The sequence below is a fragment of the Pteropus alecto genome, unplaced genomic scaffold (assembly GCF_000325575.1).
Source record: "Pteropus alecto unplaced genomic scaffold, ASM32557v1 scaffold40, whole genome shotgun sequence".
In the NCBI taxonomy this organism is placed as follows: Eukaryota; Metazoa; Chordata; class Mammalia; order Chiroptera; family Pteropodidae; genus Pteropus; species Pteropus alecto.
Window position 1 is genome coordinate 1,727,754 of NW_006431919.1, and position 22,906 is coordinate 1,750,659.

The 22,906-nt window shown below is 40.0% G+C and overlaps 3 protein-coding genes across 14 annotated transcripts in view; 2 read left to right on the forward strand and 1 right to left on the reverse strand.

Moving 5' to 3' along the window:
• Window positions 1-8,718, forward strand: part of SLC26A2 (solute carrier family 26 member 2) — a 16,198-nt gene extending 7,480 nt beyond the window's left edge. For 4 of the 7 annotated variants that reach the window (XM_015585217.2, XM_006906389.3, XM_015585219.2 and 1 more), the window contains 2 exons: window positions 432-1,467; window positions 2,962-8,718. In XM_015585217.2, the coding sequence (XP_015440703.1) occupies window positions 763-1,467; window positions 2,962-4,533 (2,277 nt within the window). In that variant the 5' untranslated portion in view covers window positions 432-762 and the 3' untranslated portion in view covers window positions 4,534-8,718. The remainder of the gene's footprint in view (window positions 1-431; window positions 1,468-2,961) is intronic. The other 3 variants (XM_015585221.2, XM_015585223.2, XM_015585224.2) reach the window with 1 other exon arrangement.
• Window positions 8,719-10,179: 1,461 nt separating this feature from the next.
• TIGD6 (tigger transposable element derived 6) lies at window positions 10,180-17,881 on the reverse strand. Of its 3 annotated transcripts, XM_015585226.2 has the most exons (4): window positions 17,190-17,329; window positions 14,964-15,196; window positions 14,424-14,585; window positions 10,180-13,844 (listed from the first exon to the last, which is right to left on the reverse strand). In XM_015585226.2, exons 3-4 carry the CDS (start codon window positions 14,500-14,502, stop codon window positions 12,928-12,930), a joined length of 996 nt encoding a protein of 331 aa, XP_015440712.1. In that variant the 5' UTR covers window positions 14,503-14,585; window positions 14,964-15,196; window positions 17,190-17,329; the 3' UTR covers window positions 10,180-12,927. The 3 variants fall into 3 exon arrangements, with proteins under 3 accessions (XP_015440712.1, XP_006906452.1, XP_015440711.1); XM_006906390.3 differs by having other exon boundaries at window positions 10,180-14,585; window positions 17,190-17,328; XM_015585225.2 differs by lacking the exon at window positions 14,964-15,196 and having other exon boundaries at window positions 10,180-14,585; window positions 17,190-17,881.
• The window catches only part of HMGXB3 (HMG-box containing 3), a 39,895-nt gene continuing 34,315 nt past the window's right edge, over window positions 17,327-22,906 (forward strand). For 2 of the 4 annotated variants that reach the window (XM_015585216.2, XM_006906393.3), the window contains exons 1-3: window positions 17,766-17,898; window positions 20,346-20,484; window positions 21,563-21,737. In XM_015585216.2, the coding sequence (XP_015440702.1) occupies window positions 20,348-20,484; window positions 21,563-21,737 (312 nt within the window). In that variant the 5' untranslated portion in view covers window positions 17,766-17,898; window positions 20,346-20,347. Of the gene's footprint in view, window positions 17,899-20,345; window positions 20,485-21,562; window positions 21,738-22,906 lie in introns of all 4 variants that reach the window. The other 2 variants (XM_006906392.3, XM_015585214.2) reach the window with 2 other exon arrangements.

Sequence of the window (22,906 nt, forward strand, 5' to 3'; positions counted from 1 at the left end):
ATATATATATATATATATATATATATATTTTTATCCAATCTGAGAGTCTTGTCTTTTAATTGGAATGTTTAGACCATTCACATTTTTTATATGTTTGGGTTATTTATATGTTTGGATTAAACTCTACCATCTGCCAGCAGTTTTCAATTTGTTGTATCTGTTTTTTTTCTTTTTCTCTTTCTCTTAGGTTGAGAATTTTTTATGATTCCATTTTATCTTCACAATTGACTTATTATGTATACCTTTAAAAATGTTATTGGATATCCTTGGGTTTACAATATATATCTTTAACTAATCAGAGCCGACTTTCAAATACTATTGTATCATTTCACAGCTAGTGTAAGACCTTACAGTCCTCATTTATTGTGCTATTGTTTTCATACATTTTATTTTGTATATGCTACAAACAAAATGCATTCCTACCTTTACAGGCCATCCTGATACCTTTTCTGGACTAAAAACTGCAGGAGGATCCAGGCACTGATGGAGAAGAATCCTTGAATGATTTATACTCTTGAGAATTACTGTACTCAGTGAATTATTTGTTTTGACTTGGCTCTTTGTGGTCTGATTCTTTTTTTTCCCCCTGACCAAGACAAATGAGGTTTAACTAAGGAAAGTGAATATAAGATACCTACCCCAAAACTTAACTCTCGTGAATGACAAGTAGAACTGTTAAAATGTGCGAGCACTAAGAATTACTTAATCAGTTAACCGTGGTATTTTCTCTGGGGTAGGAGGCTGAAGCATCTATCTCCAGAAATGTCTTCAGACAGTACAGAGAAACGTGATCTTCCACCCAAGGACTCAGTTGAAGGAAATGACCAACACACTCATCCATCTAGGATCCACCTGGAGCTTGAAAAGGAATCAAGTACTGACTTCAAGCAATCTGAGGCCAATGATCAATGCAGACATTACCCTAGGATCCACATGGAACCTCAAGAAAAATCAAATACTAACTATAAGCAATTTGTCATCAAAAAACTACGGAAGAGTTGCCAGTGCAGCCCCGCCAAAGCAAAAAATGTGATTTTTGGTTTCCTTCCTGTTTTGCAGTGGCTCCCAAAATATGATCTGAAGAGAAACATTTTAGGAGATGTGATGTCTGGCTTGATTGTGGGTATCTTGTTGGTGCCCCAGTCCATTGCTTATTCGCTCTTGGCTGGCCAAGAACCGATCTATGGTCTGTACACGTCTTTTTTTGCCAGCATCATTTATTTCCTCCTGGGGACTTCCCGTCACATCTCGGTGGGCATTTTTGGAATACTGTGCCTTATGATTGGTGAAGTAGTTGACCGAGAACTCAACAAAGCTGGCTATGACTCTTCCCATATTGCCCCTACATTAGGAATGGTTTCAAATGGGAGCACATTATTAAACCATACATCAGGCAGGATATGTGACAGAAGTTGCTATGCAGTTAGAGTTGGCAGCACCGTGACCTTTATAGCTGGAGTTTATCAGGTAAGAAACAATGGAACGAATGGTTGTTTCTGGCAAAAGAAATCGCTATGCATGAAATCTCAGGTCTGTAAGAGATCTTAAATATCGTAATATTAAAACTGTCATGTATTGAATGCTGAAGATATGTGAGGGATCGAGCCAGAATTTGAACTCTACAGGTGTGATAAGGCTGCTGCTCTTTTTCGAACCCAAGGCTGCCTCTTAACCAGTGCATTTCAGTCAGCCAGATTTTAATTATTTGGTTGTAAAAATTTAGACCAGAAAGGGACCCCAGACCACTCAGTACAACTCCTTAATTTTTTATGTCAAGAAACATGGCTTTGCTTGAGACTATGTGTGGTTAGTTATTAGCAGAGTCAGCATTAACAGTCAGACAGGAGGGTAAGAGAATGGAGGTTGGGAGAAGGGGAGTTTTTCAAACTATAGATGACTGCTCCCCTTCCTTTAGAATTGCTGCTCTGGTAACTCCCACCAGAAATAGGTCTCTTGGACTATTGCAGAGGGATAAAGTTGGGGACCACTGTTTTATATTATCAGCCAGGAGAAAGGATTAGAAATGAAATTCTTCTTGAGTTTCCTATAGAATCCACTAATCTGCCATTATCATCATGCCCCTGCCTTTTGGCATCCAGGAGTCAATGCCAGTACTAAATTTCTTCTCTATCATAGGCATTTGGAACCAATGATGGAGGTGAAAGAGTAGCTCACTTTATCTGGTGCTTGGATGAAGAGAGAGGGAGAGGGGGTGGTATGCAGAAGAGATGTTCTCCTTACAGTCCATTTTTGCTTTTTGATTAGTGTGCCTCACGAAGAATGAAGAATAGTGCAATAGAATTCTGAGGAATTATTAGAAAGAGGAAAAAGTAAATTAAAAAGTCTTTGAGGATGTAGAATTAATATGGGAAGCAGTATGGCATAAGCACATATATACTGGATGAGAATAGTTTCTCAGTATGAGGTTAGATTAAAGAGAGTTCTATAATAATTTCAAAAGCATGAATCTAAGTTTTGGTTTTCATCAGTTAAAACTTCACTTTTATGGCAATGGTTTGTAATTTAAAGAAAATATATGGTTTTTTAATTAGAAGAATTTTTCAATTCGAGTTTTTATGATTTCTTGTGGATCCCTGAGAATTTTTTTCTTTTTGAAAGAGGTTTGAATCTTATTCAAATTTAAGAAGCACTGTACAAGAAGGTAGGGATCCTAAGTTCTTGTCTCACCTGGGCTAATGAGTAACAGTGTGCTTAGCCCTCTGAGTGTCAGTAAAATGAGCCGTCTCTGTGAAATGAAAGGACTGATATGTGATTGCATTTTTTCTAGCTCTGACAGTCTGTGATACTTGATGGTATGTTGCCATGCAAAGGGGCGGGGGGAGCACGTACGTGAGAGCACGTACGTGAGAGCACGTACGTGAGAGCACGTGAGCCGAAGTAATACAGGATTTGGAAGCTCTTTTCCATTTATATTTAACACTTGTATATCCTTCTTTCCAGGTAGCAATGGGCTTCTTTCAAGTGGGCTTTGTTTCCATCTACCTCTCAGATGCCTTGCTGAGTGGATTTGTCACTGGTGCCTCCTTCACTATTCTTACATCTCAGGCCAAGTATCTCCTTGGGCTCAGACTTCCTCGGAGTAATGGTGTGGGCTCACTCATCAATACTTGGATATATATCTTCAGAAACATCCATATGACCAATCTCTGTGATCTCATCACCAGCCTTTTGTGCCTTTTGGTTCTTTTGCCAACCAAAGAACTCAATGAGCACTTCAAGTCGAAGCTTAAGGCACCAATTCCTACTGAACTCATTGTCGTTGTGGCAGCCACATTAGCCTCTCATTTTGGAAAACTAAATGAGAAATACAATACCAGTATCGCAGGACATATTCCCACTGGGTTTATGCCACCCAAAGCACCGGACTGGAACTTAATTCCTAGTGTGGCTATAGATGCAATAGCTATTTCTATCATTGGTTTTGCTATCACTGTATCACTCTCTGAGATGTTTGCCAAGAAACATAGCTACACAGTCAAGGCTAATCAGGAAATGTATGCCATTGGCTTTTGCAATATCATCCCGTCCTTCTTCTACTGCTTTACTTCTAGTGCAGCTCTTGCAAAGACCTTGGTTAAAGAATCAACAGGCTGCCAAACTCAGCTTTCTGGTTTGGTGACAGCTCTGGTTCTTTTGTTAGTCCTCCTGGTAATAGCTCCTTTATTCTATTCCCTTCAGAAAAGTGTCCTTGGTGTGATCACTATTGTAAATCTCCGGGGAGCTCTATGTAAATTTAAGGATCTGCCCAAGATGTGGAGGGTTAGCAGAATGGATACAGTTATCTGGTTTGTTACTATGCTGTCCTCTGCACTGATAAGTACTGAAATTGGCCTGCTTATTGGGGTTTGTTTTTCTATGTTTTGTGTCATCCTTCGTACTCAGAAGCCAAAAAGTTCATTGCTTGGCTTGGTGGAAGAGTCTGAAATCTTTGAATCCATGTCTGCTTACAAGAACCTTCAGGCTAAGCCAGGCATCAAGATTTTTCGCTTTGTAGCCCCTCTCTACTACATAAACAAAGAATGTTTTAAATCTGCTTTATACAAAAATACTCTCAACCCAATCTTAGTAAAGGCAGCTCAGAAGAAAGCAGCAAAGAGAAAGATTAAAAAGGAAACAGTGACTCTCAGTGGAATCCAGGATGAAGTTTCAGTACAACTTTCTCATGAGCCCTTGGAGCTCCATACCATAGTGATTGACTGTAGTGCAATCCAGTTTTTAGATACAGCAGGGATCCGTACACTGCAGGAAGTTCGCAGAGATTATGAAGCCATTGGCATCCAAGTTCTGCTGGCTCAGTGCAATCCCTCTGTGAGGCATTCCTTGGCCCGGGGAGAGTATTGCAAAAAGGAAGATGAAAACCTCTTTTATAGTATACATGAAGCGATGACCTTCGCAGAAGAAACTCAAAATCAGAAAGGAATATGTATTCCCAATGGTCTGAGTCTTTCCATTGATCAACTGAATAAGCAGATGGAAGAAGAATGTCTAGCCAATAGCAACTTGCACAATTGAAATTTTAACCTATTGGTGAGACATTCTTTCTTTGAAGCCGATAGCCTTTATAGATACACGAATACAGTAGAACTTGTAGTTAGGCACAATTGAAAAGAAGAAAATATGTGGTTTCAGGCTTTCTTGCAGCTGTGAGGTATTCTTGGGAGTTAAATATCTATTGAATTGAACTGTGAAGTAGCCCTAAAACTTAATGACTATTCTCTTTTAGGAGATATGCATTTGGACTCTCTTAATTCTCCAGGAGGTAAAAGGGTAAAGTTGGCACTTACATGAAAAGTGCTGGAGCCTACGTGATATGGCTCTTTGGAGGGAGCCTGGAAAGGAGGCAGGGAAAGAATATTGTGCCTGCTCTTGTACCAGCAGATCAAGGAGCTTCTGGAGCACAAGGTAATAACTAGACAAGTTTGTTCTTATTCGTACTTCTCCATATCCAGTCTTTGCTCCCCGGATGGCAATAGGATCTCTGGCTTTTTAATAGGAAAGCACCATTCCTTTCCTTAAGGCAGGGAACCACAGGCAGAGTCTCATCAAGAGTCTGATGGCTGGGCGTGTTTGTGAAGTCCTACCAGCCAGCTTCACATTATATAGACCACTCTTTGTAATTCATTTGATGATTTTAGTTATGCCTTTTTTTAAAGAGTAAGTAGGTAAGCCAAGAGCTTTTCATAATCAGTGAAAATAATGGGAATCCTCTTTGTCTTTTCTGTGACCTCTGTCCCTGTTTCTGAGTATTTCTCTACTATACTGTATTTTGATTTTCAGTCATTTAGTGTATTGCCCATGGAAACTGCTATGTCTGATTACTGGTGACAGGCTTGCCAGATAAAAGGCAGAATGCTGACTCTGCAATTCTACACAGCATTTTAAATGAGCTTGAGGCAAACTGTTAAAGACAGATTGCATAAGGGAATGATTGACAGTTTCCCTTAAGAATTTACTTAATAGGGAAGTTTTTTCCCTTCCATGGCATTTTAACAAGGGTCGGCTGGGGATTGACAATCTTTCTCAAATAGAAACTCCTGTTCCTCTGTTAGAAAAATTTATTGTAACCAGTGGAAAAGAATGCACAGAAGCTTCCAAAGGAACATCAATAATTAATTTATAGATGTTGTAGTGAAAACAAAGCTAATGCTTACTGCCATGTACCCTATTGATTTATAATAAATATTGATGACAGTGACAGCTTTTAACAATTTGGGCTACCTAAACTATTATGCAGGAGGATTTAGAAGCATCACATTCATATAACCCAATTATTTATGTATTATTTATGATAGCTGGATTTGGTAATAGGATTTGATCTTATACCTGATATTTCTTTCCATATGTGGATATAAACAATTCTGGAGCTTTATGCAATTAGCAAATTCTTGAATTGTGTTTTGGTTTGTACCTCTCCCACCCAAACAAACAAGAAATTCTATTTTTGATAGCCAGTTGTAAAAACATTTAAGATTTCACTAAAATTTAAATCTCACCCTCTCTTTTTGGGGTGAGGTCTGTCTGTACTCACATTTAAAAATTTTTTTGGTTGCTGGTATTTAAAGAAATCAAACCTGAAAACCAAAGCCTAATTCACCAACAAAACTAATGTGTTCATTTTCTTTCATACTCAAGGCCTTGGACTTTTAGTTCATCAGGTGATATTTTACAAATTTTATTGATATAAAAATATCTTGTTTACTCTAATTTGACAAATATATAATATTCTGAGTATCTTGAAATAGTCATTTAATTGAAATGTAGTGTGTATACTCTTAATGGTATACATCTTTTACAACTTTATTTTTAGATTTGTTATTATCAGGGATGGAGTATGCCATGGCCCAGAGAGACTAAGGATAATATTCAAGAGAGGGGTGAAGGAAATAGACTCTCTGACCAAACAAGGGAGAACACAGAGGGATTCAGTGGAATAGGATCCAATCCCTCGTTAGCCCCACACAACAGTGGGGAGGTCAGGATTAGGAGCCACATCTTAGTTTGAGAGCAAGGTCAAAACTGGGTTCTGTTTTTTCTTGAAGGGGATGGGGCACAGATTCACCAAAGATGAAAGAGCTGAGGGGCATGCAGCAGCCGGGTTGGGGCAAAAGTCCAGGTTGAGCTACTCCAGAGCACTAATAAGTTGTAGTACTACTGTCTGTGCTTTGGATGGTGGTAAAATTGACAGCTGTCTGGTTAACAATTACTTTTTAAAATTGTTAATTAGGACCAAAGGAAAACAAGATTTGGGTAGTCTGACTTAGTTTTTAAACAATAGTAGACATTGAAGCCAAATTTGTTGATAAATTTATAGTGTGGTAAATGGTGATCTTTAGAAGTATATCATATTCTCTTACTAATTTGTCATTTAAGAATACATTGTCTGGGTGTTAGCCCTGATCTTAATATAAAAATGAGAAAAAGGCTGAAGTGAATTTCTTGGGAACTTAAAATTGTGTCTCGGAGTTATAATGAAAAGTTCAAGGTCTGTGATCCTTATTAATGTTTTTAATGGTTTTCATCTATGTAGTGCTATCGATGAGCTATAGGTTCTTTTTGCATCAATGTAGGTAATATCTCAAATACTTCCTGAGGACCTATGCAGGAGTCTAGGGCTCTGTACCAGGTGCTGGACTATGGTACTAAATCCAGTAGGTGGGCTGTATAGTAACTTCCTTGGGTGACACACCCGGTGGAAGAGCTGAGCTCAGTCTGGACTGAGGTCTGAGCAGGTGGCATGGATGCCTCCAGTCTATTCAGGGAATGATTCCAGTGACAGTAAAAACCCAACCGATAGGATTTAGACTATGCTTAATTTTTGTTCTTTTAATGTTTCATTTTTTTCCCACTAATGTTTTCTTTATCAGTTCTAGTGATGCCTAATTCAAAACTGGGTTTAAAAACTACAAAAAGAGGATTGGATCTTGAAAGCTTTTAGGCTCTGAAGTAATTTGGTTTTTTGTTTGTTTGTTTTTGATACAAAGGTTTTAGATAATCATGAATAGAATCATTAATTTGAATGCTAATAATAAGAATGAAAATGATAATGTAACAGGTCAAAATAATACTCAGCTGGTTTATCATAGCCTATTATTAAAGTAACATACAATTGAAAACTGTAAGTTAAAAGGTACATTTTAGTTTTTTTTAAATTAGTAACAGGAATGGAGAATTTAGATGTGGGAGTGGGGGAGATTTATTTTTATAAGGTAATTTTTATCCTGACAAGGACTATTTTTTTAAAAAGTGCTTTGCACCTTAAATTTTAAAGTAAACATGTTGAATACAGTTAAGAAAGTTAAATGAGCATTTAACTTATACTAAGTAGTGGGGTTTTTGGTAATTTCTTTTTTCGGTGATATAAAATAGGAAGGAGATACTGAATTATGAAAACTGGAATAATGAAGGACACTAAATGTCTTTACTGGAAATACCATGTTTAGAAGTCTACACTGGAATCCTGTGTAATCTTTGTTGGACTTGAATTATAACTCTGAAAAAGGCCAAATAATTAACAATCTTATTACAAAATACCAATCACTAAATTTCTAACTGAAGGTTTTTTTAGTTGGCAAACAGACAAGCAGCCTAAGCTAGAAAGGATCTTTAACTGAAGGTTAAATATCACCTTCCCCACCCCTAAAATAGTAAGATACTTAGAGTCAAACAACTGTTGGCTTTTCCATTCAAATCAGCTGGGAAGTTACTATTTGAATTCTGATGCTGCCATGATTTCTCAAAAATTAGTGTGAACAAACCAATCTATATGAAATGCTACTTTTTTCTCCTTTGCAGTTTTATTTATAGATCAAGACAATATCAAGGTGACAGGTAAATGAACTCAAATTCTCAGTCTCGTCTATTCACTAAAAAAGTACACTACCTTTCAGTTATTCAAGGTCAATGACTTTTAGAAACATGTTTTATACCACATTTTTTTTTTTTTAAATTAAAGCAAGTGCCTTGATGCTATTTTACATAAATCATGCTAAACCTCTGTGGGATTGAGGATGAGTTGTTGATGGATTGCAGCCTACTGCAGGAGAGGGGCAGTTGGTTAATAGCAGATCTTTTTCTTCTGGAAAGATATGTTCATGATGTTTACTATGTAAGATCCTACATGTGTTGAGATCTGGAGGTGTCATTTCATTTGTTTGCTAATAAATTGTTATGCTAATAAAATATTTCTCTGTGTCTAAATTACTTAAGTGCAAGGATTTGGTTCTAACCTAAATGTAAGAAATACATTTAGGTCACCAGTGAGCTTTAAAATGCCATCTTTTTACCTTTGGAAGAGTAATGCAGTCATTAATTTTTCCCAAGTGTAATGAAAGTATCTGTCCTTATAGAAAGCCATGAAGCATAAAGAAACCCAATTCTTTCCTTTTTGCTTGGTGGTCCTGAGGAGTCAGTTAATCCTTTGGGTAATCATTTTTTTAATCAGTGAAGAAGGGAGGAGGCCTAGATTGCTTGAGGACCCTTCTAGCTCTCATGTTGCAGGACTCCTGAAAAACCAAATCTGACTCATGTTTTTCTACTGTCCAACCTCTAAATTTTGTTTTGGTAAGTGAATGTTGAGCCACATTTTTTTCATCAGTAAATTAAGGCTACACCTTGTACCGACTGAAAGAATTGGGAGTGGAATTCCTACCTAGAGCACAACCCTTTGTGAGGAATAATCTGCGCCCACACCATCTCCCTATACCTTCAGTGGAGCCTCTTCCTAAATGTGCTCCCCTTTCCACATCTCTCAACTCTGAGGAAGTGGAAATATGGGTAAAAGATAAAAAGGATTAAAGATAGTTTTCAGTCTTTCTTTTGCAGTACTTAGTTGTCTTCCGTCTCGATCTGTACCATGTCAGAGAAATTACAAGTGGCTGCTCTTAAGGTTTCTTCAGTTGGCTAAATTGTCTCCCTTACATAGTCCACCTCTGCCCTCTTGTGGCCAGAATATACTACCACATTCCACTGCAAAGAACTATGGCTTCAAGTAGCATGAACGAAAGTTCTTTAACAGGTCTGAGCTTATTTGTCCTTTTGTATTGTAATTTCCTGAAAGTATTAGTTGAAACAATGCTTGACATAATAAACAAATAACTCTTAGCTTCCTTCCTTTTTAATTAAAGAGCCCTTCTTAGGAACAAGGTGAAAGAAACTCCTTGAGTTTTATCTACTGATCAGGCTGGGTGGTTCTGGAACACTGAACCCCAAGATCTGTTAGTAGAAGAAAGGGCTGTAAGGGAAGTCCCTGTCTCTAGGTGGTATTAGTAAAGTCCTAAATAGGGGTGGGTACTAACCACAGATACACCCTTTTATTCTCATGACAGCACAACTGAGGTAGTGTCTAGTCCCAGAATATTGGCCTACAGAGTAGAATGGTTAACTGGGGCAAAACTAAGTCCTCAAGTGGGTTTGGAGAGTGGCAAGGAGAAGCCAGAGAAGTCTGATGAAGACAGCCAACTAAGAAGGAATAATATCAATCTCTTTTAGTTTAAAAAACAAAGCATCGAACAACAACAACAAAAAATCCTAATGTCCAATAGAATCAAAGGGTTAGCCAATTTAAACCAGACTACAGAAGCTCTTTCTTTTGGATATTATTGCCATCTACTGGGATCTAATTAATATGTTCAATGAGCCAAGAATGTGAGATTTAAAAAAAATGTTTTAAGCACATATTTACTGAATACTACTATATGCAAGGCACTTAGAAAAAGCTTTTCATGCTAAAGTCTTATGTGTGTAAACGGAGAATCTCACAATGACATTCAATGGAAGGGAACAAGTTTACATACTAGAATTCATTATCAAAGGACAGGTTATCCTGGACTGGAATAACATTTGAAGCAATGATATTCATGGAAAATTTTTGCAAATCCTTTTAAATAGAAGACAACTTTACCTTACCTCCAATTCATTTTCTAGTACAATCGATGCTTCATACAGCTTTAAAAGGTGGCTATGACACATTACGTGTCTATCAATTTATACACAAATGTTTATTGAAGTGCATATGATGTGCCCAGCACAGTGCTACACACCATTAAGGTAACAAAAGGCTGACTGGTCCCTGCTCTCATGGAGCTTACAGTCTAGTTAAAGAGCCACAGAACTTATAAAACATTCAAGTGCTTAACTCAGTGATAGAAACAAGAAGTACTGAGGAATTGAGGAAAGAAGTGTGGTGAGTCTTCAAGAAAGGGTGGAAGAAAGAAGACTCCAGTTAGTTCTTGAAGAATGTGTAGGGCCTAGCTTGGTAGAGAGCAGGACGAGGCATTCAGGCAAAGGCACACTAGCAGACATGGGTATGGAGTGAAGGAAGACAATGGCCTATTCTGGGGCAGCACAGACACTGGATTGTACTGAGCAACCAAGTTGGAAATGCAGGTTGTAGTCAACTCGAAAGGTGCTAAAACTCAGCTGAAAAAATCTAGTCTGATTTTTTAGGCATTTGAGAACCACCACAGACAGGCAGGGGAAACGGTGTGATCCCAACAGATAAATAGATTAACATTAAGTACAAAATGGACATCAGAAAACAGACATAAGGAGAAAGGTGAGGAAATTGGGGGGGGAGGGCAGTAGTCCTGACACAGATGAAAGCAATTAAGGTGCTGCCAATGAGATAGAAGAACCACAGAACTTATCCAGAAGGCATTGTTTTCCTCTCCTAAGTGTTAAAAATTTTAAATATGTGTAGTACTTTTAATTCAAATTATACTATTTTAAAAGGAAAAATATCCAAATAAGCTTTCAAAAACATCCATTTAAACATCTGCTGGTTTTTTGTGTGTGTGTGATTATTGTTGTTTTGTTCAACGTGGAAGAACCTTCTACGACTAATTCAATGTGGAAGCAGAACTTTCTACGACTAATCTGCTTTATACAACTGTTTAAGTAACTACAGAAAGAAAAATAACTGAATTGCTGTGTTTCTGAAATAGCCGCAAAATTAACCTGAAGGGGGGAAAAAAACTACACTACAACACTAACATGTATTGTGAGTACCTTCTAAAAATGAAACTGGCATTTATCTGACTTATTAGGAATAGATATGAGAGTTATGAAAGATATTAAGAATGTCTTCTCTATAGGAAACAAACTTTAATATAAATTTGATTATAAACTTAGAGTTTTAAATAATTTAAAATCAACTCTGCTCTAGCAGACTTCCCCAAAGAACAAACACAAAGGAATAAAGCTTATTTATGAAGTACTTTTAGTGAAAGCAAATGTTGAGTGCCCCATCCTAATTACATGGTCTAGGCTGGATTACATGTGTGGAGAGGAAAACTGTGAATAATCCAAACAGGGGATGATCCAAACACTCTCACTCAGCCATCTCTCGCCAAACTTTCCTCTTACGTTATCTGGAAAGAGATGCACTGGGTTATATGTTCTCTCCCATGATCCTAATAGGATTCTCTGATATTATACCCCGCCTCCCAGAGCATATCACGTCTCCTCTTTAATGCACCTTATTTTGCTGTACCCCAACTCCTTACTAATAATAAGCCTGAAGCACTACAATAAGTTTTAATAGGCTAGATGGCTCCTGTTAATTCTTTGGGCACAGATGAATGTACCTCTACTGAATACTTGGCTAACTGGCGGGGCAGTCAAGAGAATAGCTAAGAAGATTCTAAAATCACCAAATTAGCAGAAAAGAGTTAACATCTCTGTAGTCAGAACAGATAATTTTTTTTTTTTTGACAGTGATGGGGAGTATACAGGTAGCCAGCTGAAGACAGACGTGCTAGATTCCTGCTAGACAGTGGTTCTCAAAGTATGGACCCCGAACCACATCAGCATCACCTGGGAACTTATTAGAACTGCAAATTCTTGGGCCCCACCTAAGACTCATTGAATCAGAAACTCTGAAGTTAGAGCCCAGCAATTTGGGTTTTAGCAAGGCTTCCAAATGACTTTGAAGTGAAGTGAGCTAAAATTTGGAAACCAATGAGCTAGACTTATTGGGAAAAAGTTGGTTCCAGGCCCACAGTGTGTTTCATCTTCTTGTGGTTAATCCAATAGTTCCCAGACTTTTCTGTACATATTGAAATCACTTGGGAAGCTTCAAAATCTATTAATGCCTGTGATCCATCACCAGAGATTATGATTTAATTGGTCTGGGATATGATCTGGGCTCTGGACATTTTTTAAAGATCCTCAAGTGATCCTAAGGTGCAGACACGTTTGGGAACCATTGGATTAATCAAAAGAGAACATATTAGTCAAATTTCATTTCCAACTTCCATTCAAGAAAATTTCCTGATTATTTCAGAGGACTATAATGTTGTCATGTAATGTTTAAAATTTAAGTTCCATATCCTATCTAAAGAAGTCTAAAAGATTTAAAGATTCTTGTAAACTACATCTTCCAAAGTAAGAGGCAAAATAATGCCTACATTATTTTGTTTGGAGAAAATCTGTAATTTTAGAATCGACAAGAGTTTGTGTCACTCTTCTCATTAAATATTCATCTATGCCATTAAGCTGTCCAAAAATGGCATCAGGAACATCTACACAAGTGGAAAGGAACCATCTAAGTTTCTGTACACTTGAGATGGCCTCTGTGATGGTGATTTTTGGCTGCTGTGGTAAAGACACCTCCCCTTCATCTTCACTTCCGGCTTCATCAGTATTTTCACCAGCCACCGTGTTCTGAATGACCTCTGTGTCTATCAGCTCCTGAGAGATGGTGAGGTCATCATCTGCAGTGACAAAGTCCTGGAAATTCACTTCATTTGGGACACAGGAGGCAATAGCCACTGAGTGCCACAATTTTTCAATAGCAGTATCTGGTTCACTGGCTGCTGTTTCTTTGTCAGAATCTGTCAATTCCATAGGGACGATGCCTGCCTTCTGCCAGCATCTCACCACTGTGGACTGCTTGACTGACCACCATGCTGCAGCAATCATGTCAATGGCCTGCTTGATGTTCACTTTTCTTTGGTCCTCACTGCTGCTGAGCTTGAGGAGGATTTGTTTTAGAAGGCGGCTCCTGTACAGCCTTTTCATGGTGTGAATTATGCCAAGATTCAGTGGCTGCAGGACGGCAGTACAGTTTGAGGGCAAATAACCCACCTGAATCCTTTCCAAGCGTGGAAGCATATTGTGAGCAGAGCAGTTGTCGATCAGCAGGAGGATCCGGCGCTCTGCCTGCTTCATCCTGGCATCCACTTGCATCAGCCACTCATTAAACAGATCCTGTGTCATCCATGCCCACTGGTTGGCTCGATAGTCACAAGGGAGGGAATGGACGTTCTTGAGGCACTGTGGGTTGGCTGACCTACCAACAATCAATGGTCTCATTTTTTCAGTCCCTGAAGCATTGCAACAAAAGAGTGCTGTCAATCGCTGCTTTGCTTTCTTGCCCCCTCTACAATGGTCCCCTTTAGCAGCCAGCGTGTGCTGGGGAAGCAACTGGAAAAACACTCCTGTCTCGTCAGCATTAAAGATATCATCTGGGCTGTAGTCAGCAATCAGTTTTATAATTTCCCCTGCATGCCATTCGTTAACCTTATCTATTCCTAGACCATTCATTAATCTGTCACTATCCTCTCTACAGACTGCTTTCAACGCAATTCCGTGTCGATCCCTAAATCTGTTCAGCCAGCCCACACTTGCTTGAAAATTGTCATAGCCAAGCATGTTGGCCAAATTTAGTGCTTTTTTCCGAATGACAGAACCAGTCACGAGAATGTTTTTGGCATGAATTTCTTGAAACCAAGCAAAAACAGCCTTATCAATGTCGTCATAGAGAGCATTCCTCATCCTTTTCCGCTGTGGTCCCACAGATGCCTCCCGCACCTTTTCTTCAAATTTGGCACGATCCTTTAAGAATGTAGACAAAGTAGAAGGGGTGATACCAAATTCTTTTGCCACATCACCTTTCCTCTTACCTGAGTCTACAGCTTCTACAACTTTCATTTTCTCCTCCAGGGAGAACTGCCGACGTTTCTTGTTCCCCTTGTTTGCCATATCTGCAGAATGAGGGCTGGGCCACAACTACCAGGGCTGTGTCCACTCCTTCACGTGCTTTGTTTTGCCACAAGTGTGGAAAACTGAGAAGACAAAACGGAGTACCTATCAGGAACCAAAGATAATGAATTTCCCCTAAAAGAAGGGTTCATATTTTTTAAAATCCTATTAGGAAATGATAAGGCCAAAGTCAAGAGAAGATAGGATTCATGCTACTGACTTTTTGTAGAGATTACTCAGACTCATAGAATGTTTGAAGTAGATCTTGCAAATAATCTAGTTTACTTATACTTTTTGAGCCTCTGTAAAAATAATAATGTCTGCTCTGCCTACTATGAGAATATATTAAATAATAGATGGTAAAAGAGTTTTGCAAATAGCAATGCACTGTATAAATTCAAGGGATTATTATCTGACTCATATTATAGATATAGAAACTGAGGCTCAGGAAAGGGGCATACCCAGATTCATACAGTTCAGATTTCTTGACTCAGATTAGTGCTATTCCTGCCACTCCATCATCCTGCTTGAAATTCCACCAAAATGAGATCTTCTAAGCTTTATCACCATTTGGCTGGGAAGGATGTTCATTGCGGGAATATGTTACTGGTAGCCATACATTCATTAAATGAATATTTACAGGAGCCAACGTGGTAAGGATACAGTGATGAACAACATAGTCAGGGTCTTGCCCCTATGAAATATATAATGAAGTGGGGAGAGATAAACAATATGTGAACAGATAAATTAGAGTATGATATGTACTACGATTAAAATAAACAATCCAGCAGTAGCAGTTTGGCAATTGCTTGCTTAAACCTTATATCATGAGAATCCTCAAAGGACAAGAGAAGCTATGACCTTATGCTGTGACTGCCTCTTCCAGAAGACTGACTTCTACCACCACTTCCACACATCTAACTATTCAAGGCTTTCCCTTTGTGCTAAGCACTGTGCTCAATGCCAATCACACAGAGATGAATGGGGCATGGTGACCACCACTGAAGAGATTACCAGAGAAGAAGGGAAGACAAACACTAGAGTGTATGGAATATTATATGTGAGATTACAAAGTACTATGAACTAGAACATAGAAGTAGGGATGATCAACTGGGTGGGGCATGGATGGAAAGTGCACTCCAAAGAGGAAACAATATATTAATGTTGGGCCTCAAAGTACAAACAAAGAGGAATTCAGTGATGGAAAGAAATATATGTAAGAGCAACAAAGTACTACAGAAAATTAATTGCATGGTGAGGAAAAATATAAGTCTTCGGAGAAGAAAACAAGGGCCAAATCACAGAAAGACCTAGTCAGGATTTTAGCTTGATCTTGGGACAATAAGAGGCCTTTAGAAGTTGACTTTATTTTTGTTTTTCTTTGAATAATATGCTTAGATTTGTGCTTTAGAAAGAGTCCTTTGATTGCGAAGTGGAGAACCTAATGGGTTTCCTAAGAGGTGGCCCTAAATCTAAAGATAAAAGCAGGTTAGTCTAGTAGGCCATATACAATTTGGATACATTGAGTTGGTAGGAAGCTACTGAAAGATTTTAAGCAAAAAGAAATGTGCAAAGAATGGAATCGAAGGTGTTAAGGGAAAAACGGGGAGACTAGTTAGGAGGCTGTTGCAAGAGTCCAGATGGGGGATAATGGTGGCTGGGATTAGAGTAATAATGGAGATAGTAATGAGGAGTCAGTTTGGGGCCGTTTTTGCATATCTTGCTGATGGGCTGGATGTGAGGTGTAAGAAGAATCGAGGTTAACTCCCAGATTTCTGGCTTGAGCACTGAACAATCCAGTGGATGGTGGAGCCATTTACTGAGATGAGAACCAATTATTGAGGATCTATTTCTTAAACATAATTTGTTACTCTACGTGCTTAATACAGCTTACATGTGGCAGGACTGTAATTCAAACCCAGGTAGGCTCACCATAAAGCCAGTGTTCTTGACACTATAGAGTGCTATATAGCTTGTTCCGGGAACTATCAGTATTGAGAATAGACATGGGAAGAGAATGAAGCAAGAGTCAAACCAGGCTTATAGGTCAAGCTAAGAAGTTTGAATTTTATTCTTTTGAACGAGAAGACACTGGAGGGTTTTAAATAAGGAGTGACCTAATCTGATTTTCAGTGCAAAAAGATCAATCTGGTTGTTGTGTGAAGATTGTAGAGGGACAAAAGTGGAGGTGGGAAGAAACTGCATCAGTCCAGACAGGGTATGTTGGTGACTAGAATATTGGCGACGGTGGTAGATAGAAAAAAAGTAGGTAGATTATAAATATATTTGCAAGATAGTGAAGATCGTGCAGCGACTTGTACAAATGTAGGACAACCTGTGACATAGGCAGGAAAGGACAACACAATCCTTATTTGATTCTGGAGCCTCTCCAGATGGTCATTCAGCTCGGTTTGAATCACTTCAGGAACTCACTACGATTACTGTGTTTGGGACGGTGGGAGGGACGGGCTGAGGGCAGATCACTGGGGTGAGGCGGACGGCTTGATGTGGTACTGAGAAGAACCCTATCCTGAACAAGCGAGGACAGACCGAGGAAGGATGGGATCAGGCCTTGAACGCCGTTCTTAGAGAGTAGTAGTTCTGGGGCTCCCCAAGGCCGGACGTGGCTCTGAAAGGTGAGGCGTGGCCTCGATTCATCACGCTCGGCACAGCCCCGCCCAAGTTACCTGAACGCCCTACGTCAATGGGGGCAAAGCAGCCCGGGCGTCCCACCGCGGGTAGCCGCAGCTTTCTCCTCCTCCCGAAACCTCTGGCCGGAAGCAGTCCGTCCGCCTTAGCAGCCCCCATCTAAGCCTCTAAGCAGTACCTATGGGCCCGCCCCTCAGCTAGGGCTGGACTGCTGCGCTTGCGCAAAGGGTTTCACGCAGTCACGCGCGACGGGCCGCTTCCGGTGCGCCGCGAGGGCCGCCGGGACGGGTCTCCCAGGCGATCCTAGGTGTGTGCTGGTACCGCTGCTGCTGCCACCGCCGAACCGGTGCCGCGGCGACGCCCGTGTATCTGCAGTCTTCCTCGGGCTCCCCGGGGCTTGACCCCCCCGGGGCCCTCGGCAGGCGTCGGTGAAGAGCCTGCGGAGCGAACCTGTCCTCCCACACCCTCCCTCCAAGACCCCATATCGCGACTCCAAGGTGCGGGAGCGAAAGGGGCTGTCGCGACTCCGCACCGTGTGTCGCTGGGCGGGGCCGCGGGGCCGGGGCTCCTCCAGCCCCCGGGATGCGCGCGCGAGCTCTCGCCTCCACTTCCTTGTTGCCACTGTCACGACTGGAGCCGCCTCTCGCCGACAGCGGGGAGCGCAAGTGCGCCGGCCAGCCCCCTCGTCGAGCCTCCAGGCGGGGCGCCTCCGGGAATGTGAGCCGCGCAGCTTGCTCGCTCCTCGGGGTAAGTCTCGTCCTCGAGCTCCGCGCTGCACCGCGTCACGGCCAGCTGGGCGACCTCGAACTGGGTGCTGCGGCTCTCTGAGCCCTATTACAAAGTAGGAGCTGTGAGCGTTAGTTTCCTCCCGCATTCGTTACTTTCGGGACATTTGAGACCCAGAGAGAGGAAGGAACTAGCCCAGAGTCAAACCGTGACCCATAACTGAGCCGTCAAAGGCAATCTCATGAGGTCAGGATGAGAATCTGATGGAACAGTGAAAGTGTCTCACAAATTTCAAATACTGTCCTTGACACTCCTTTACGGGTGAGAAAACTGAGACTTAAGAGTAAGTAGATTGCTCAAGGTCATAGAGTTCTGCGGGTGCTGTTAAAATGAGCAAATTAGAACCCAGACCTTCTGCTCTCCAGAGCCCTTAGTTTTAACATTTATATTGTCCTGTCTTTTTTTTTTTTTTTTGCATTGCTCTCGGTTCTAAAACCCTGTATGCCATTCTTTACAGGTGTCCTCTTGTAGTTACTGCTTTTCTCCACAAGACTCTGAAGAGCTGAGAAATCAATTGTTAGGGGCAAAAAAGCACAGTCCCCACATATCCTTGATTTGAACTCTAGCTTCCCTTACCCAATGAAGACACTGGTCTCTTATCCAGCCAAGTTGTGGGTTATCTCTTCTTCCAGGGTTGCACTATGACAATGGAGGGTGTGTGTGTGTTTATAATGGGAAGGGAAATCATTTAGAAATGACAGAAATAATCTTGGGAATAATGTGTTCTTATCCCGGGATACATCTTTTGAAATTATAGGTGAAACATTTTTTTGGTCTGCATTTTCTAGAGGAAGATTTTTAGCTTTCACAACATTCTCAAAAGGATTCTTGCCTCCCTAAAATTCTTGCCTCCCTAAAATCAGGAGCCACTGATTTCAGGCTCTGTATCACTTGAAATTTAGGGTGGGGAATATACTTGTCAGAGGTCACATGGTTCATGTTCAGACTTGGATCCAGGTCTCCAGACTCAGTATGCAGTACTCCTTCTGTCATTGTACCCTCTCATACCTTATCATTTGTGTAGAGAGGTCTAAATGAGATCCAAATGGGCTTTGTAATATACAGATCAGTCCTGCCTTTACTACCACAACTCCCTTTTCCAAGAATCTTTGATTCTATCAAAAACTTGACAGATTTTTAAGAGCAAGCATATTAATTCCCTGTCCTAAAATTCAGGTGGTTTCTGGGAAGCTTTCTGCCTCTAAGGATTTTGTCTCATGGGTAAAACTGTAACTGAGAATGTGGTCACGAATCAACTAACTCTTCTTGAACTAGTCATTCAGTTGTTGTATGCCCTTCCTTTTTCTAGGAAAAGCTATTAGTAATTTTCTGTTTCTCAGGCTAGTGGCAGAGAGCTACTGTTGGTCTGTCAGATTACTGTTCACACCTGTGCTGTCCAATATGTAGCCACTATATGTGGTTGCTTAATTACAATTAAAATTAATACACTTTTTAAGTCACACTAGCCATATTTCAGATGGTCAGTGGCCATGAATGGCTACCATAGTAGAGGTCACAGATAATAGAACATTTTCATCATTGCAGGAAGTTTATTGAACAGTGCTGGTTTAGAGGGTTGCCAGTAGAGATGGAGGAGCAGTGTAGTATAATGAATGAAGGCTCAGAGAGTTGGATTTCGAATTTAAAAAATTTGTCATTCAAGTCCCTATTTGGTGTGGTGGTTTTGGGCAGGTTGGTAAGCATCTCAGCTACAGATTATTCATCTTTCACAACGAACCCTTTCTTTTATATAGCACTTGACTCTGATAGTTATATCTGTGATTTTCTTGAGCCTTGCACTATAAATCTGTGATGAGGTGGATGAGACATCTCCTTTTTTATACATGATAAAATTGAATCTAAAGCAGCTAAAGGACCTGCCCAAAGTGACACAAGCCACAGAATGTAAAGAAATCTCTTCTGTATAGGCACTTTATGTTTGAATGAATGACTGAACGAATCAATGAAGTAGTTTGCTTCAGGTGATAAAACATGAGGGAGGGGCCAGAACTTCTAACTCCTGGCCAAATATTCTTTTTACCTGTTACCATATGGAATTCTTGTAATGTAGGTCTAATACATCTTCAAGTTGAAGGATTATTGTATTTTATGAGCGAATATAAGTGAAATGTCTGTCTATGCTGGTGTTGCTACACTTGTATGGTCAAAAGAATCACCTGGGGCACTTGTTAAGCATGCAAATTTCCATACCTTCTAGAGATTCTAATATAGAAGGGCTGAGGGGGCACCTTGGAGTCTATGTCTAATAAGTACTTCCCAGGTGCTTCTTAGGACCTGCTGAGTTTGGGAAATGACTCAGTCTTAAGGCCCTGGCAGAGATAAGGGATCATCTGCTGTTTCCTTTAGGGTAGATTCTTGAAACATGTTTGTGTTTGACTTTCTTCTAGCCATGGATGCATCATATGATGGTACTGAGGTAACTGTTGTGATGGAGGAAATTGAGGAATCCTACTGCTATACCTCCCCTGGGCCACCCAAGAAGAAGAAAAAGTATAAAATACATGGAGAAAAGGCCAAGAAACCCAGGTTAGCCAACATGTTTTAGTAGCTGGCGATTATAAACAGTAGCTGCTTGGAGAGCTGTATTGAGGAAGACTGGGTCCAGATTCACTGAGAGTGCCATGTCAATTGTTGAAGTCTCAGGGCATTGAGATTGGAGAGAGAAGGAGATGGGGGTGTGGGATGTGACAGATTGGTGCCAGCATTTGCCATTGCTGGCCAGATTGTGGTCATGTTTCCAGGTTGTCAGTGGAAATTGTACCATACAAATGGTCGAAGCTGTGTTCAGTAGGTCCTCGAATGAGATCGTTTTTTTTCAATATCATTTCGTTAAAACGTTGTTGCAATGTTGTAGGAACTTAACTCTTGTTTATATCAATTAGCCTATGGTAAAATTGGTTTAATTATACATTGTCGTGCCACAATTCCAAGAACCTATCGATGATATTGAGTGAAGAGTTACTCTACAGAAGAACTATATTATTACCATTGTTGTTATTTACATATTTAAAATAGTGCATTAATAACAATAAGATTATAAATAGTACCAATGATATCTGTAAAGAATATCCAAATTGTAGCTCTGTTCTCTGGCTTAACCGTGAATGCTCCAAACTTCTCGCTCTGGCTCCCAGGTGTAGGTCACTTTGATAGTTCTGCTTGCTTCCCTCTCTCAGCCCTTGGGAGGTGCTGTTGGCCAGTGAGATGACCAAGGTCTGTGTGGAGGAGTAAAGAGTATGAGTGACAACAGACTATGTAATCGGTCTCCAAAGTAACCTTTCTGAGAGTGGAATGACAGGGCACCCGTATCTGACTTTGTCCATATTGAGTTTTAAAGCCAATCTTCTCTTCAGAAAAAGTCAAAAACTGGAAAATAAACCAGACTTACCAAAAGTAAGCCTTTGCCTCCAGGCTTCTGAAAGGAGAAACCTCCTATATGCCATCTGAGAGAATTATTTAAAGGTTTCTTTGTTCTACTTTCTATTTAGTTAAATGCTTTGAAATGAAAAGTTGAGTTTCATCTCTACCTCTTCACTACCCAAACTGTATCATTGTAACATTTACTGGTTGAATGAGGGAAAACCTTAAGTCATTGCTTCTTCAGGTCAGCGTACCTTCTATACTATTATGACATCTACCTGAAAGTGCAGCAGGAGCTCCCGCATCTCCCTCAGTCTGAGATCAATAAGAAGATTAGCGAGAGTTGGAGGCTTCTCAGTGTGGCTGAAAGGAGTTACTACTTGGAGAAAGCCAAACTAGAGAAAGAAGGTTTGGATCCTGTAAGTAAATTTTTTTCCCACCTAATTTCTCCATTAGGTCAAATGGTGAAAGCCTTGGAGAGACCAACACCCCTGTTTTACTTGGGAAAACTTTGAGTTGAGTCATTTTTCTTTCTGGAGTCTGATATTGTCCCTTTTAATTTGGATGATGCCCTCCACTCTCTTGTCCTCTGGTTGCAAGAGTATGTGGAGCTGACATTTTTTGAGTTATCTGCAGTGAGCTTTAGAGTCCTTTTCTGGATTTTAGCCTTTCTTTTCTGAATAAAGAAGCCCCTTTATCTTTGTGGGTAGTAAATATTATTTTCCTTTAATATTGTAGCTTACTTAGGCATTTCGCCTACATCTGAGTTTTCATGTTACAAATGTAATGTAATTAATTTGTGCTGTCCTGACTACTGTCAGTTATAACATAATCAGCAATTAGGCTTTGTATTTAGAGGTAGATACAGTTGCTGTGTAATGCCACATTCTTTCGTCACCACTGGTAATTGTGAACTATGCTAGTAGCAAAAATGCAAGGTTAAAGCCCAAGGTGATGGAGGAGACCAAAGCTTTGAGTACATGGATTAAAGAATAATCAAGGAGCAGTTTATGTTTGCGTCTGTTACCTATTTTGTTATTTTAGTTCGCAATAACGAAATGCACTGATGACTATTAATACCACTGTATTTTTTTAAAACTGAAATTCCTGCAGGAAAATAACCTTGTTATTGCAAGCCGAAACCTTTAACCTTAAGTCCATTTTTCAATTGAAACACTTGTCTCTAACATCCTTTTTGATAATGTAGAGCAAAGGTTCCTCAGGAATTCAACAACTATGTTATAGCAGAATAGGCTGTTTTTTTTGCCCCTTAGTGAGGCCTGTCTGCCACTACCATTTAGATATTTTGTCCTTATTGGCTTGGTGTTCCTCTTCCAGGAACAACTTTGTATTACCTACAGTTTTGGAGATGCCACTGTATACTCTCTCTCCTAGATTTCTTTATAAACTGAGTCTGGAAAACAGTACCTTTTGGAGGGAGAGAAGGCAGAGTCTAGAAAAAGTGCACATACTTTCTTTGGTTTCTCCATTATAAAGTCAATAATCTTTTTGCTCATGATAACAAAAGTTTCCCTAATCCTAGAGTGATATGATTTTTAAAGCTAGATGCTAGTGTAGGTCCTACTGA

Bases quoted from the DNA above. Each gene is read 5' to 3' on its own strand.
- TIGD6 (XM_015585225.2), bottom strand. From the start codon at position 14,502: ATGGCAAACAAGGGGAACAAGAAACGTCGGCAGTTCTCCCTGGAGGAG.